This window comes from Chanodichthys erythropterus, chromosome 20 (genome assembly GCF_024489055.1).
Source record: "Chanodichthys erythropterus isolate Z2021 chromosome 20, ASM2448905v1, whole genome shotgun sequence".
Taxonomy (NCBI): Eukaryota; Metazoa; Chordata; class Actinopteri; order Cypriniformes; family Xenocyprididae; genus Chanodichthys; species Chanodichthys erythropterus.
In genome coordinates, this window is record NC_090240.1 from 30,849,196 (window position 1) to 30,864,911 (window position 15,716).

Below are 15,716 nucleotides of genomic sequence, written 5' to 3' on the forward strand. Positions count from 1 at the left end.
GGAGTCAGCCATCCTTGATCTCGCATGACTGATACTGTACCAGCCGTCTACAGCAGATTTGACTCAATTTCCCCTTTATTCGCATTAAACATTGTTTCTCATACACATCTCAAAACTAACACTTACATGCTTATTTTAGCGCCAAAACTCATTCTATCGCATTTGTTAGGATTTAAAAAGAAATGTTCAGATATAGCAAAAAAGTGTAAGATGCTTATGGCCGCTGACCCAATTAAGAAACAAAGCTTTTAAAAGCGTCAGATGTCCAGCCGCATGCAGGGCTCCACTGATATCACATGGAAGCATTCTCCAGCTTCATTCCTCATTAAAAGAAGCTCAACTTGGAAAAGAGCTTGTAATCTCAATGTGACTCTCAAAGTAAAAAATAAGCCCCAATATGTCAAATCAAGTATTTTACACTCTTAAACAAAAGGTTTATTAAAGTGGTTATTTGCAACACCTTAGCTTCAGAATTATTTTATATTTCTTCTATTCCTTTTGCATTTTTAATTTTGTTTTTTAAATCTATGGTTCTGTGGTAAGTAAGTTCTTCCAATCTGTATATTGGTTTTTGGTTTCTCCTTATACTATTAATAATAAAGTGCTTGAAGTTGAAAGGAAAATTAAAAATCATAATTAATAAATTAGTTTGATCAATTAGTGCAAGTAATAAGGAATGGTATTTTAATCTGATAACTTTTGCACAGCATCACTAGATAATTTTGCATATTTGTGTGTGTGTGTGTGTGCGCGCATGGTCCTAAGTTATGGGAGGGGCTGTTCAGCCACAGATGTAGGATGTGGCTATAAAAAGAGCGATGCTTCTGAAGATGAAATTCATTAAGGTGCCAACAACAAAGACACAATGAAGCTACTTTCAAGAATACTGATAGTGACCTGTTTGTCTGTGGCTTTAACAAGTAAGTAAACATTATTTCAATATTTATTGTGTTTAGTTAATATTATTAAATAGACAGCACCTGATAACCCTGGTTATATATTATATTGGAATTATGTTTACCAGCATTTATATTTAGTTGAGGTTTTTTTAACTGCATGAAAAGAACTGGTTATCAGGAAAGGTGAAAGAAAAACGTTAACGTAAAAGTTAACTATTTCAATTAATGTTGAATTTCTAAACCCTGTGGGTAGATTTAATGCTGCGTGACAATGTCCTGATCTCCTTGACTCCCTTATATTCATTAAAAGTATGTCTGCTAATTTTCCAAGATTAGACATAAAGTGCATTAGCTAATCAGATCAAATAAGAAATAATAATGACTTAAAAATACAAAATAGCCCAAATGTGTTACTGTAATATGACGTGTTATATGTTATAGTTTTGACTGGCACAGTTTCAATCATTCATAACTCTAGCATTGCATTCAGATTTTGAGTTATGCTAGCCTATGCACTTTGCTTGGAGAGCAAGCCTGTCCTTTATGCAGTAAAGCCAAATGTATGGTCACATAGCTGACCATCACATGCACAGGATTTGTGGTCACACTGCAGAAATTGTGCTATATTTTTTATCCGGTCACATGCCCCGCCTCTCATTCTCTCAAACAATTGTAGACTTTATAGTTTTTAAGTCAGTCATTTAGAGTTAAAGAGCTTTCAATGTCTTTTCTCTCAAATCATTTTTTTAGTTTCCACCAAATAATCTCATTTCAATTTCCTTGTTTTTCTTTTCTGCGTAAGGACAAGTTGACAGAAGCAACTCAAAATCCAGTTTCAATCAATATCAGACATGGAATACAAAACGCTTCCCAGTGTGGAAAGATGGAGACTCACTCAACAAAAACAGCTGGACAGGTAAAAAAAAATCAGTCAAGAAAGAAAGAAATGTCTTTTCTACATCATTAAATCACACACTTAAATGGATAGTTCACCCAAAAATGAAAATTTGATGTTTATCTGCTTACCCCCAGTGCATCCAAGATGTAGGTGACTTTTTTTCTTCAGTCAAACACAAATGATGATTTTTAACTCCAACCGTTGCCGTCTGTCAGTCAAATACTAGCAGTAGATGGGAACGTCAACTATAACAGTAAATAAAACTCAAAATTAAAACCTGCGGCTCGTGACGACACATTAATGTCCTAAGACACGAAACGATCGGTTTGTGCGAGAAACCGAGCATTATTTATATAATTTTTACCTCTAATACACCACTATGTCCAACTTCGTTCAGCTTCCTGTTAGTGAGGTCAAAAAACGCGTTGTGATGACGGAAGTGATGTCTCGCCCTTATACTTCAATGAGCGTGAGACATCACTTCCGTTGTCAGAGCGCGATCAGACCTCACTAGCCGGAAGCTGAACGAAGTTGGACATAGTGGTGTATTAGAGGTAAAAAATTAAATAAATACCGTTCGGTTTCTCGCACAAACCAATCATTTCGTGTCTTAGGACATCAATGTGTCGTCACGAGCCGCAGGGTTTAATTTGGATTTGTCTAAGGAAGTTTTTTCGACTCTTATTGTTCAAGTTCCCAATCACTGCTATTATTTGACTGACAGACGGCAGCGGTTGCAGTTAAAAATCATAATTTGCGTTCGACTGAAGAAAAAAAGTCCTCTACATCTTAGATGCCCTGGGGGTAAGCAGATAAACATCAAATTTTCATTTTTGGGTGAACTATCCCTTTAAATCAACATGTATTTGCAACTGTAATGTTAGTTCACTTGTTTCATTAGTGTTTTGGTAGCTCAGCATGTTGCTAGCAACTCCAAAGTCATGGGTTTGATTTCCAGGGTGTGCATGAACTGATAAAAACATATACATCTTGAATGCAATGAAAGCTGATTTACACTCTTAAAAAAATTAAGATTCTTTATTGGCATCTTTGGTTCCAGGAAGAACGTTTAACATCCATGGAACCTTTCCATTTCATAAAATACTCTTTATAGTGCAGAAAGATGGAATTAAAACAATGTGACAAAAATACACGCAATTCTGACTCTAATGTTTAATGTCATCATGATTGCTACCATCTATTTGCAGTAGTTTACATCTTTTATGCATTCGTTATGCAGTGAAGTTGCATATTTAAAGCTAGTAACATGAGAAAGCAAAATGATACATTCATGCAGTCAACAGAAACATATAAACAAGTCAGAAACGCATTCAATTTCGGCTCTTTTTTATCGTCACTGTAATACATATTTTGTTATTTTGATTAGATAATCATCAAGTGTTCTAAAATAGAAGCAAATAAAGTAAAGTTCACATACAATATACATACACCCTGAAGTTGTTCCAAACCAGTATAAATTTCTTTGTTCTGCTGTATAAAGGAAGATATTTGGATGAATGTTTGTAACCAAGCAGATACATTTTCATGGTTCGGTACGATTTTTGTAATAAAGTTCAGCACTATTTTATGTTATGTTTGTTTTCATTCAGTATTTATTTGAAAAACTATCGGATGATTAATTGGTTATCGGCCAGCATGGTCCAACCTAGTTATTGTTATTGGTAAAATCTGTCGACCTCTAGATAAAATGCATTAATGTAAATTTCTACAGGTGGACAACTGAAGTTTGATGTGGGAAATGATGCACCCACCTTGACCGGTGCCAAAATCACCTTCACCATTGACATCGTGTTCCCTCACAACCAGAAGGTCCTGCCAGATGGACAAGTTGTTTGGGCACAAAACTGCACAATCAACGGTATATTTCTATGATCTTCATCTCACTCTATTTTTTCAAAGGTGAAAATGCATATTCTGCTGCCAGCACTATGACCACCAAAATTGTGGTTGTATTAATAATAATAATGCACAAATATGTCAACTTTTCTAATTTAGGCACGCAGTTCAATGAAGGAGAGCCTGTCTATCCTGAGGGTAACTCTGCAGATGCATGGAAAGCTGTGTTCCCTAATGCTCCTCTCCTTCCCAGACAGGGGGACAAGCAACCTCCCTATGTGTTTGTATGGAAAACCTGTGGTAAGGAATGAAGTACTTACTTTACTGTGATGTGCAGTTATCTCACCTACCTGACAATCCGCTATTGTGTTTGACAGGTAAATACTGGCAAGTGTGCGACGGCCCGTCCTCATCGCTGACCATCGGCACTGATGATGTTCCTCTTGGCTCTTATATGATGGATGTTGTCATCTATCACTACAGGCAAAAAGATAAATTCATCCCTATTGGATATGCATCCACACAGTTTAGTATCACCGGTAAGCACAATGTAAACAGAATGTTGATCTTTTGTTTAGTTTGGTTTTCAGATGTAATGAAACACTATTTTATCCCTGTGTTTCTAGACCAGATTCCCTTTGCGGTTTCCCTGACTCAGGTAAACGACAAAGATGAAGGTGATCGGAAATTCATCCAGAACAGAGCGGTGGCCTTCAGCATCACCCTTCATGACCCCAGCCAATACCTGAGCAAATCAGACGTGACTTTTAACTGGAATTTCGGGGATGGCAGTGGCACTGTAATCTCCAGGGAACTGACCGTCACTCACACTTACATTACATCTGGTACCTTCAAGCCTCAAGTTGTCATACAAGCAGCTATTCCGGATTCATCTTGTGCAACTCCACCAACCCTTCCGACTGAGGCCCATCCCACTACCAACACCCTCGCCTCTGAGAGCCCCATCCGCCCAACTGAACACATCACTACAGGTTCTATATGTTTGTGTGTGTGCGTGTATGTGTGTACAGGTTTCGCTATACACGTGTGAAGGCCATATGTCCTCACTTAGAAATATTATGACAACCCTCTGTTAAAAAGGCTTATAAATCGGTCAAAAATCTAGTGTTTTAGGTTGGGTTAGGCGAAAGAAAATACAGTATCTTGATATAAAATCAATGGAAATCTATCCAATATCCTCACTATTATAGTGAAACAAATATCCAATATCCAAAATCAGTGTCTTTTGTGAAGACATTTTTGGTTCACAAGAGGAAAACAGCTTATAAATCATATTTTTTGAAAATGTAAAAATGTTTTCTGTGATTGGTAGGTTTAGGCTTTAGAATATACTGTTTGTACAGCATACAAATCATTATATGAAATGTCAGCATAAAACATGAAAACCAAACGTGTGTGAGAAGAGATACTAAAATACTAGCATACATACTGAGATAGATAGATAGATAGATAGATAGATAGATAGATAGATAGATAGATAGATAGATAGATAGATAGATAGATAGATAGATAGATAGATAGATAGATAGATAGATAGATAGATAGATAGATAGATAGATAGATAGATAGATAGATAGATAGATAGATAGTTAGTCGTCAGCATTCAAGTAGTTCATACAGTGAGCTTCAACAGCTCGGACTGTCGCAACAGATTTAGTCAACAAATAACTCATGTATACCCTAAAAATAGTTTTCATTTACAATACATATTACTAATATTCAGCGTTAGTCACTTACTTTTCAGTTTCATCAGTTGAACACTCAAGCTCTGAGGATCACATTACTCCCGCGGACTCGCTCCGACCGGATCATTGAATCGACTGAATCGAGTTGACTGCAATCAGATCACGCGGCTAATGAATCGTTCACTGCGATTTGTGAACAACGTCAACAGGTTCATCGAAAAGAATCGATTTAAAACGATTCATTCATGTGTTTACATGAATCAGACATCTCGTTTTCGGAACGATTCGATTTCTTTATTTTGAAATAACGAGGAACGAAATTATTTATAAAATGTAGTTGAGTAAAAAGTAAGATATTATTATTTAAAAGTTAAGATTTAAGTAAAACCAATCAAAATAAAAAATATCTTAATAAAGTATGTTAGTGTCATCCTATTTCTATTTAGCCATGCCTGCGTGAAATACTGGAGAGCATAACACAGAAAAACATCAGTTCTAATTCTAAACAGAGTAAAACTCAAAGTACTTTTACTTTATTTACTTCATGAATTAACAGATCATGCTACCAATCAGCCTTCATCTCCCATTCTGAAGTCCACTTCTGCATCTACAATGAAAGCGATTCCACCTGCACCTACAAATGAAGTTCCAACAAGATCCAGCCTTGAGAAGGTCTTTGACCTTGGGTCTGGATCTAAGACATCTGAAACACTGAAGACCACAACTAGTGAGTTGTAGTTTTCTTATTTTTTGATATTTAGAGATATTGATAATTATATCAGTATAACTAAATATTAATTGCATATGATGTAAATATATTTATACTAATAAAAATATATATTAATATAAATTTCCAAAACATCAGCTGCTGACATGGAGGCGATTGCGGAGGAAGACAACATTGACCAGGCCCATGTAGCAATAATAAAGCGTCAGGCCCCAAACACACTCAGTGACTGTGTGATTTACCGTTATGGATCCTTCTCAACTGATGTTGAGATTATCGGTGAGATTCTTTCTTTGACTTGTATTTTTATATGATGCATTATAGATCTTCAGTGGAGAATAATGTATGTTTGTATCCTCAGAGGGCATTGAGAGTGTTCAGATCGTCCAGGTGGCTGCAGCTGATGGTTTTCTGCTAACAGAGATGGAGCAGAATGCTGTTGATTTCACTGTTTCCTGCCAGGGAAGGTGAGGTCTGGCAAAGCATGAAGTTGAAACCTCAAAATACAGCCTGATGGAGAATTCATGACCTTACCTGCTCTTTTTAGCCTCCCCACTGAAGTGTGTACTGTAGTGTCGGATGCAGACTGCCATATGCCAGTTATGACCATCTGCAATGCTGTGAACCCCTCCTCAGAATGCCAACTCATCCTTCGACACTTCTTCAACGACTCTGGGATCTTCTGTATCAATGTGTCTATGATGAATGATGTCAGTATGGCGGTCACAAATGCCAGGGTTAATATTAACATAGGTGGGTTTATTCACTGTTGAAATTTTAGGCATGGTGCTCCAAAATGCTAACAGCTCTTATTGTGCTATTGAATCATCTTGCATGTCTTTATCTCTGTGCCAAATTTAGCAGGTTCTAGGTTGACCTCTGCAGGTGCCGCTGCCCTGTTGTTAGGAATCCTGACTGTTGCATCAGTATTGGGTGCTGTGGCCTTTGCATACAAGTGAGTCATTTTAACACTGCGTAATAACCATGCACTGACTTATTTAGCTGGCATGAATCATTCATGAAATATTATTAATTATTCAAACTGTTCCTTTTGGTTTCCTAAAGCTTAATCAGTAAACAAATTGGTGTGAACATTAACTGGTAAAGCTGGTTGGAAATAAATAAACTGGCCTTGTTTTTCCACTTTTCTAGGCGTCTTAAAGGGTACCAAAGGCTGACCGAGGTTCCTGCATGCCAGTCCAACAACGCTGGCATGAGCTCGATACCAGCTCTCTTCTGGAGCCTGATGAACCAACAGATGGTGGATCAGAAAAAAGGAGTAGTGTGAATTTTACTTAAAAACCGATGAAAATTAAACTAAAAAAGTAATTATGTTAGCACTATCTTGAATAGTGTAAAAGTATAAACCTTTTTTACCAATTAATTTTTTTAATCTTTAATGTTTAAATTTGGATTTTTGTATTTTTATACACATATTTGACCCCAAATAATTTTTCTACAAAAACTTGTCAAAAGCAATTTTGTACTTTAAACAATTGCCATTTGGGCCAACAAAAGCATATTTAACAATATGCTGACAGTTAAAGTGCCTCTGGAACCCTTTTTGTAATGCAATTGAATAAAATATCACAAAAGCTGTTATTTTCTGGCCTCATTATCTTAGACATTGGTGTCTACAATCCATTTAATTAAGGCTTTTTACTATAAGACCGTTTGATACCATGACCTGCTTTCCTTAATTCGTGCAAGCATACCACTGCTGTAACTCATTTGCACCTCCCTAAAAACCTAGAATGGCCTTAATACCAACTGCTGAGTGACTACTAATCTACTTTTCCTTCATCCGAAGTTGTTGGAAGCCAAACCCGTCAAAGGTTAGTAAGCAGATTACTTGTCTTGAATGCCCAGAATGTCTTAAAACCAAAAGCCTATGTTAACCTCCACATGAAAGATTTTTAAAGCATTGCACATACACAGATTTTGAACATCACTATCAATTTATTCAATCAAAATTTGGCAAGCAAATTCCACAAATAAAAGTCATACTGGCCATAACAATACATCAACTGATCAAGAATGTGTCCCTAACATTTAGGAGTAGACTTTACACTTGATACCTCATGTATATCGTTTGTAAATTAACGGTCTACTGTTTTCAATTTTAGACATTAGTGAACATTTTAATATTCCTCGCCCTCTTCCTCTCCTTCACCCTCGATGGAGTCCACACCAACCTCCTCGTAATCTTTCTCCAGGGCAGCCATGTCCTCTCTGGCTTCTGAGAACTCACCCTCCTCCATACCCTCACCCACATACCAGTGCACAAAGGCACGCTTGGCGTACATCAGATCGAACTTATGATCGAGACGAGCCCAGGCCTCAGCAATAGCTGTGGTGTTGCTCAGCATGCACACGGCCCTCTGCACTTTAGCCAGATCACCACCTGGAACCACAGTGGGAGGCTGGTAGTTGATGCCAACCTTGAAACCAGTGGGACACCAGTCCACAAACTGGATGGTGCGCTTGGTCTTGATGGTGGCGATTGCAGCGTTCACATCTTTGGGTACAACATCACCACGGTACAGCAGGCAGCAAGCCATGTACTTGCCGTGACGTGGGTCGCATTTCACCATCTGATTGGCTGGCTCGAAGCAAGCATTAGTGATCTCGGCCACAGAGAGTTGCTCATGGTAAGCCTTCTCTGCGGAGATCACTGGGGCATAGGTAGCCAGTGGGAAGTGGATACGAGGATAGGGCACCAAGTTGGTCTGGAACTCAGTGAGATCGACATTCAGGGCTCCATCAAACCTGAGGGAGGCTGTGATGGAGGACACAATCTGGCTGATCAGCCTGTTGAGGTTGGTGTAAGTAGGACGCTCAATGTCGAGGTTTCTGCGACAGATATCATAAATGGCCTCATTGTCTACCATGAAGGCACAATCAGAGTGCTCTAGGGTGGTGTGGGTGGTCAGGATGGAGTTGTAAGGCTCTACCACAGCAGTGGAGACCTGAGGAGCTGGGTAGATGGAGAACTCCAGCTTGGACTTCTTGCCATAGTCCACAGACAGACGCTCCATCAGCAAAGAGGTGAAGCCAGAACCAGTTCCACCACCAAAGCTGTGGAACACCAGGAAACCCTGGAGGCCTGTGCACTGGTCAGCCTGAAAAGAAACTGTTTGGTCAGTAACCAAACATAATATATCATTCATTTTATGTTTGTTTGTTTGTTGATTTACAACTACATACCAGTTTGCGAATCCTGTCCAGCACCAGGTCAATGATTTCTTTTCCAATAGTGTAGTGTCCACGAGCGTAGTTATTGGCAGCATCTTCCTTTCCTGTGATGAGCTGCTCAGGGTGGAACAGCTGACGGTATGTCCCAGTGCGCACCTCATCTGGACAGACGGGTCATGAAGAAACGTTTAGGGAACTCAGCTCTTTGACATACACAATATCATAGATAAAATGAAGACCCATCCTCATACCAATGACAGTGGGCTCCAGGTCTACAAACACAGCCCTGGGGACGTGCTTTCCAGCTCCAGTCTCACTGAAGAAGGTGTTGAAGGAATCATCACCTCCTCCAATGGTCTTGTCACTGGGCATCTGCCCATCCGGCTGGATGCCATGTTCAAGACAATAGAGTTCCCAGCAGGCATTGCCAATCTGGACTCCAGCTTGACCAACGTGGATGGAGATGCACTCACGCTATATAGAAGCGAATTTGGAAATCATTATAAGAATCTTTATTTGTATAGTTAATAATAAAAAGCCACAAACCTTTTTATAAGGTTGCTGGCTCTCAAGACATGCGCAAAGGCTTTCTTTTGCTCATTCTGTTGACATTTGAATGTGTTCGATGTTTTAGGTACAACAAAAGACATCTGACATTGCATCAAAAATGCACCACCATAAATTTGCTGTAAACACCTGCTTAAACGATATTTACCTTGAGGATAGACATACAAGAAGTGAACTGGCATATTAAAGACTTAGAAGGTTACCAAGAAGGAAGAACAAAGAAAGCAGTCAGTTCTCTTTATTCAAAGGGAATGAGGCAGGAATGGGAACAAGGCTGAAGCCCCACCCACATAGAATAGGCTTGCCAGACCATGTCTGACTAGCCGTTGAAAGAGAACAATAAAAATGTTGACAGAAATCTACCTTTTCCCATTTATCTGTCATCTCAGTGGTTTATGAAAGAGTATGAATTTCAATAATGGAGGAGCATTAGTTATAGCAGATTTTTAGATGCAGAAAACAAATTGCATTTTCTCAAGGGTTGTATCCACTATTCGAAGGGAATTCAGAATATTCTTTGATTAATCTAGTTTTTAATGAACAGTTCTTAAATGTTGGTCAATGCTGATCTTGAATAATTGGTTGCATCATTAAATTTCCCTAAAGACAGCTTGATATAAACAAAGGCAGTTCCCAGAAATTCAATAAAAGCAATATCAGCAAAATAATAAAATGCATGAAAACATTTAATGCAAAATCTCAATGGAGACAATAACAGCTGTGGAATAGAACAGGAATAGAAATCCAGTCATCTGCTGCACAGGCCAGGCATGAGCTTCTGCAGACAGCTGCAGTCCCCACCCAGTTTACTGCTCATGCGGATGGGAGGAGGGGTGGATGCAAATTTCAAGAAAATTCTATGTCAATCTCTGATGGAGGAAACAAAAATCATTCTTTTTGTGCATTTTTGTTAAGATATCATTTAAGTCACACTTATTATAATGTGACCATGTATATAATCACCATGTATATAATTATAATACATGGTGATTTGATTTCAATTATGCAGTAATTGCAAAAGAATATACTTGTATATTCTATTTTTATATCGTATATAATGTATAATGATTGAGAGAGAGATAACGATTTTTACAATCATTTCAATGCATACGTAAAAAAAAAAAAAAAAAAAAAAAAAAGACTTCATCATGTGAGATGATTTTGGAGATGCACCCTCGAAACAGGTGTACTACTATCCCAAATATGATTTATAACCAAAAGTGGGGTTGTGCATTATGAAAAACTGATGATTATGTTATTTATAACGGCATTTGAACAAAACGCGTAATTTCGAGCATCGTTATGAATGAATGGATAGATGGATGGATGGATGGATGAACGGATGAATGGGTGAATGTAATCGGGTTGGCGTTTGCAACGGCATTTATAAACTAAATGACTGCACGATGAATAACATATTTAACTGTAGCATTATTTGCATTACAACACTTAAGTTTATTGCAAAAAATAAATCTTTGCGCGGCGTCACGTCGTCGCAATGTTGCTTTTCCTCCATTTTAAGGAAAGGGCGCGCGCTGAATGACAAAGAAAAGCCGCTCGAGCTGCTTTGAAAAATACCAGACGAGCATTAAATGACACACACATTTGGGACCAAAACCTTTGCCGCGTCAATGTTTGAAAGGGAGAGAAATATAATTATACTTACCATTATTCTGGAGGGAATGGAGCGATGAGGTGAATATCAGGAGGCAGGAAATTTCTTTATTGTTAGGAGTATACTGAGAGTACACTGTTCAAGATTGAGTCAGTGTCAGTGAGGATGAAGGGGAGGAGTTGAATGAGCGTGACGTCGAACGAGGAAGGGAGAAAATGTAACCGGGTTTGTGACCGATATAAATCAGTGCAATGGTATCAGATATGGTGCTTTTCTCTTTTTGGTATTCATACAGGAACGTGAACTTGTTATCATCATTTAAAGGCTTGTACACGTTTCCTTTCTCACAAGCAATCAAACAACCGTCAAATCAAGAACCAATAGGAGAGCAGAACCTGATGATGCAATAAAATTTATGGAGATTGTTTTTGTTTGCTCGCCACCATTTCTATCCCGCATGTAATGCATGCTCCTGGGATTGGGTAATATTTCAACTTGGATTTCTTTCTCTTTTTTTAGACTACATAAAATTGATTTTCTATACCCCACATCATTAGGCACATATCAAATCTCCAACAAATCATATTTTCCCACATCAGGCATTAAAGACCTTTTATTGTTTTCAGTTTTTTCAAATTTAAACACTTTTCTCTGACAGCAACATAGCAACGACACAAATCCGGCCCTGTTGCACCATCTAAAACTACGACTAGGCGCAGCTATGCTTAGCGTAGACGATGCGCGTACACGCTGGCATGTTCTACAGCCAGAGATTGAGGGTCTGTATCTCTTACAATTGGAGAAAGCGTGACGGCTAACTTAATCACGTGTGGCACCTCTCAGCCTATCGTGTAATGGCAATGACGTCAGTCGCAACATTCCCTAGTCTGCCTTCTCTTAAAAAAATTACATTTTTATCAAGCTAAAATCTACATATAGTTCCCCAAAAAAGTATTGTTTAGTGTAAAACATTCTGAAGATTGGTAAACAGGCTATCCATTAATTAAATGATTAGCTATTTCCCCACAAAAGCTGTTTAATCAGCATAGTGAAGCCTCTCATCCATTGACTTCCATTCAAAAAACAGCCTCTGGTCTCCTTCCCTGCATACCGCGGAGGGCGGAGCGTTAGCATTAGCCGTTACGCTTTTTTGGCTAAAGGTTGCAGGCTTGCCTTCTAGTGGCTTTGCTACAGCACTGTTAGTTGAGACGACGTTCGTGTTGAGGCAGGAACACACCAAGCCAACGGTCGGCCGTCGGGCAGGTTTTCTTCGTCGACCGACTAAGTCGGCTGAAGTTGGTCCTCGTCGGCTTTTTTCCGGCCGATTCGAAATGTTGAACCGGCTTCGGAGCTCGTCGGTCGGTCAGGCCATCTGATCATTCTGATTGGCTGTTCAGCTACTGCCACCTACTGGTACGGAAAGGCATTTCATTGCGCAGGCGCAGAATGGACGTGCTACTTGGCCGTCGGCTGTCTAGTGTTGGTTTGGTGTGTCAGGCCAACTTTGGACTCAGACGCTGCCGACGTGAGCCAACCCCGTAGTCTGCTTTCATCGACACTAGTTTGTCGGCGTCGGCTTGGTGTGTTCTGGCCTTTACTATTCAAATTGAATTTAAATTGAAAAATTTAAAAGAAAAATTATTGAACTATTCAGTAAGTATATGCAACCTGCTGAAACGAAACCTTTCAATAAATTCTCTGTCTCCATAGATATAGCATCTAGAGGATTGGTTCGGTCTCTTATTACTCTTTCACACCGGAAAGCCCGCTGATCGTGTAGCCTTTATACCAGAGGTGCCATCATCTCAATGTTTTTATTTATCTTTATTTTTACCATGGAATCAAGTCAAGACTTCTCATTTTACACCTACCTTTGACTAGGCGTAAGATTTAGTTTCAGATGTGCGCTACGCCCAGATGGTGGAACAAGTATTTATTCTATGCAGGACTTAAAATGCATTTTACGTTAAGCTTAGTCTTACGACTTGGTGTACGTCCAGCTGGTGTACCTTCCCTGACAGCAACGGCACAGATCCGGCCCACATCTGGTCCGCATATAAACCACATGTACCAGATGAGGGCCGGATATGGGCCAGACTATGTTGCTGTCTTGGCTTATTCCCAACCCCTTAAAGGACAAAATGGAATTGGTTTAAAAAGGATTTTACACAAAACTTGCTATAAAACAAACATCTAGGCTTACCTGCTCACGTGTCCCTCATAACAATTTAATAACTATAAATGAAACATTTATGATAATTTTCACAATTTAATGGGACTGAAGTTAAAAATAAACATTGTGTGTCTGTGGTCTTTTTATTCTTGTAACCATGTCCGGTTGTAATCAGCAAGAAATGCTTTCATTTTTATTCATCTTCCCTATTTTTTCCCAAAAATATTAATGTGACAAGGTTGAGAATAGTGTGACGGAGTTGAAGACTGTAACAGGTTTGAAGGGAGACATTCCCTTCAATTTTATATTTTTAATTTAGTCTCTCTTGGGGTTTTTGATCAATATGGCTACTGCTCCTTGAAGTGTAGAAGAGTAGACCATATGGCAGCAATTACATAATAAGTACATTGTATATATACTTATGGATCAAAATAAAGCTTTGAAAAATAATAATTTTCGATCTTAAAGGGTTAGTTCACCCAAAAATGAAATTTCTGACATTATTTACTCACCCTCATGTCATTTGATGGAATCCGAGGGTTTCTGAACCACACAGGCAGCAACGTCATTGCACCCTTTGAGGTCCGGAAAGGTAACAAAACCATAGTTAAAATAGTCCATGTGACTAAAGTGATTCAATCTTTCTGTTATGAAGTGACAAGAATACTTTTTGCACGCAAAAACAAAACAAAAATAACGACTTTATTTAACAATTTGAACTGTTGTCATAAACAGTTGACGTTGTGAACTCAGTGCAGCGTTTCCATGTTTACGTCCAAATGCTGGCTCAGTATTGGCTGGCTCCAGCATCACAAGCATGTGTCGTGCTGCTCACGTGTTCAGCTTCGGCCAATACTAAGCCAGCGTTTGGACATAAACATGAAAGCCAACCCTGCGTTCACTATCATAATATCATAATAAAAAGGTTGTTATTCTTGTTTTGTTTTTGCACACAAAAAGTATTCTTGTCACTTAAAATATATTAATTTGTGTTCGGAAGATGAATGAAGGTCTTACAGGTGTGGGACGACGCAATTACTCAAGGGTGAGTAGTTAATGACAGAATTTTCATTTTTGGGTGAACTAACCCTTTAATTTTCCGTGATGGGGTTGAGTTGTTAAGCATGAAAATACCCTCCCTGACTATAATACACCTCAAAAATATGAATAAAAAGTATGATACTACACTCTAAAAAAATTGGTGCTATAAAAGTGGTTCTTTGGCTCGTAATCATAGGGGAACCACTTTAAGTGCTATATAGCACCAAATCTTGGTGCTTCAGTGGTTCTTTGGTGTGGTTAAGGTGCTATATAACACCACTGCTGTACAAAGAACCTGTTAAGCCCCTTTAAAGGTTCTCTACAAGACAAACAACCACTGTTGGTGCTGTTTAGCACCATTTTTGTTGAAGAAATAAAATGCAATATGGCACCTCTTATGGGTTCTACATAGCACCTGCATAGCACAAGGGTGCTGTAGAGCACCTTTAAAGATATGGTGCTACATATTACCACCAAAAATAGTTCCCCTATGATTACGAGCCAAGAACCACTTTTAATGCTAGATAGCACTTTTTTTTTAGAGTGTACTTATTATCTTCTGCAAACAGGCCTGAATGATATCATTTCTGGTAAAAGATGTCACATATGGGTGGAGTCTAAATTATTATGGTGGTTGGTGTGATGGGGTTGAGTTCAGACTGAGGGGCATAACTTTTTTTATAAAATATTTTGCATTTTTTAGAAAAAGACACTGTGCACAGTTTGTTAAATATTTTCTAAGTACAAATTCAGTGAAGCGAAGACATTAAAAAATGCTTAGTACAATAGAAGACTATTTTATGATAAAAATGATTTAAATGCAATTCTTTTTATTCATTATAATTTACTCATAAAGTATTATGAAAAGCTTTTAACATTTCATTTTGGTGAACCACCACTTTAAAAAGTCTGGGGGTCTGAAATACTACAATGACCCAGTTTGCAGTCACTGAACGTGCCACGGATTGATGATGTAAAACTCCGGACGAGTCTTCTTGTGTGCGTCCGTTTTCTTGGCTGCCGTACCGTCTGATATTA

General features: G+C 38.5%; 2 protein-coding genes across 3 annotated transcripts; one reads left to right on the top strand and one right to left on the bottom strand.

Moving 5' to 3' along the window:
• Window positions 1-807: 807 nt before the first annotated feature.
• pmelb (premelanosome protein b) lies at window positions 808-7,375 on the top strand. The gene is made up of 12 exons (XM_067371952.1): window positions 808-920; window positions 1,702-1,815; window positions 3,530-3,676; window positions 3,814-3,954; window positions 4,032-4,193; window positions 4,281-4,646; window positions 5,917-6,097; window positions 6,215-6,366; window positions 6,449-6,554; window positions 6,635-6,840; window positions 6,949-7,042; window positions 7,240-7,375. Exons 1-12 carry the CDS (start codon window positions 866-868, stop codon window positions 7,373-7,375), a joined length of 1,860 nt encoding a protein of 619 aa, XP_067228053.1. The 5' UTR covers window positions 808-865.
• A 710-nt stretch (window positions 7,376-8,085) lies between these two features.
• Window positions 8,086-11,620, bottom strand: LOC137009156 (tubulin alpha-1B chain-like). 2 transcript variants are annotated; one of them, XM_067371126.1, is made up of 5 exons: window positions 11,516-11,620; window positions 9,829-10,718; window positions 9,534-9,756; window positions 9,295-9,443; window positions 8,086-9,209 (listed from the first exon to the last, which is right to left on the bottom strand). In XM_067371126.1, exons 3-5 carry the CDS (start codon window positions 9,652-9,654, stop codon window positions 8,229-8,231), a joined length of 1,251 nt encoding a protein of 416 aa, XP_067227227.1. In that variant the 5' UTR covers window positions 9,655-9,756; window positions 9,829-10,718; window positions 11,516-11,620; the 3' UTR covers window positions 8,086-8,228. The 2 variants fall into 2 exon arrangements, with proteins under 2 accessions (XP_067227227.1, XP_067227226.1); XM_067371125.1 differs by lacking the exon at window positions 9,829-10,718.
• Window positions 11,621-15,716: the final 4,096 nt, after the last annotated feature.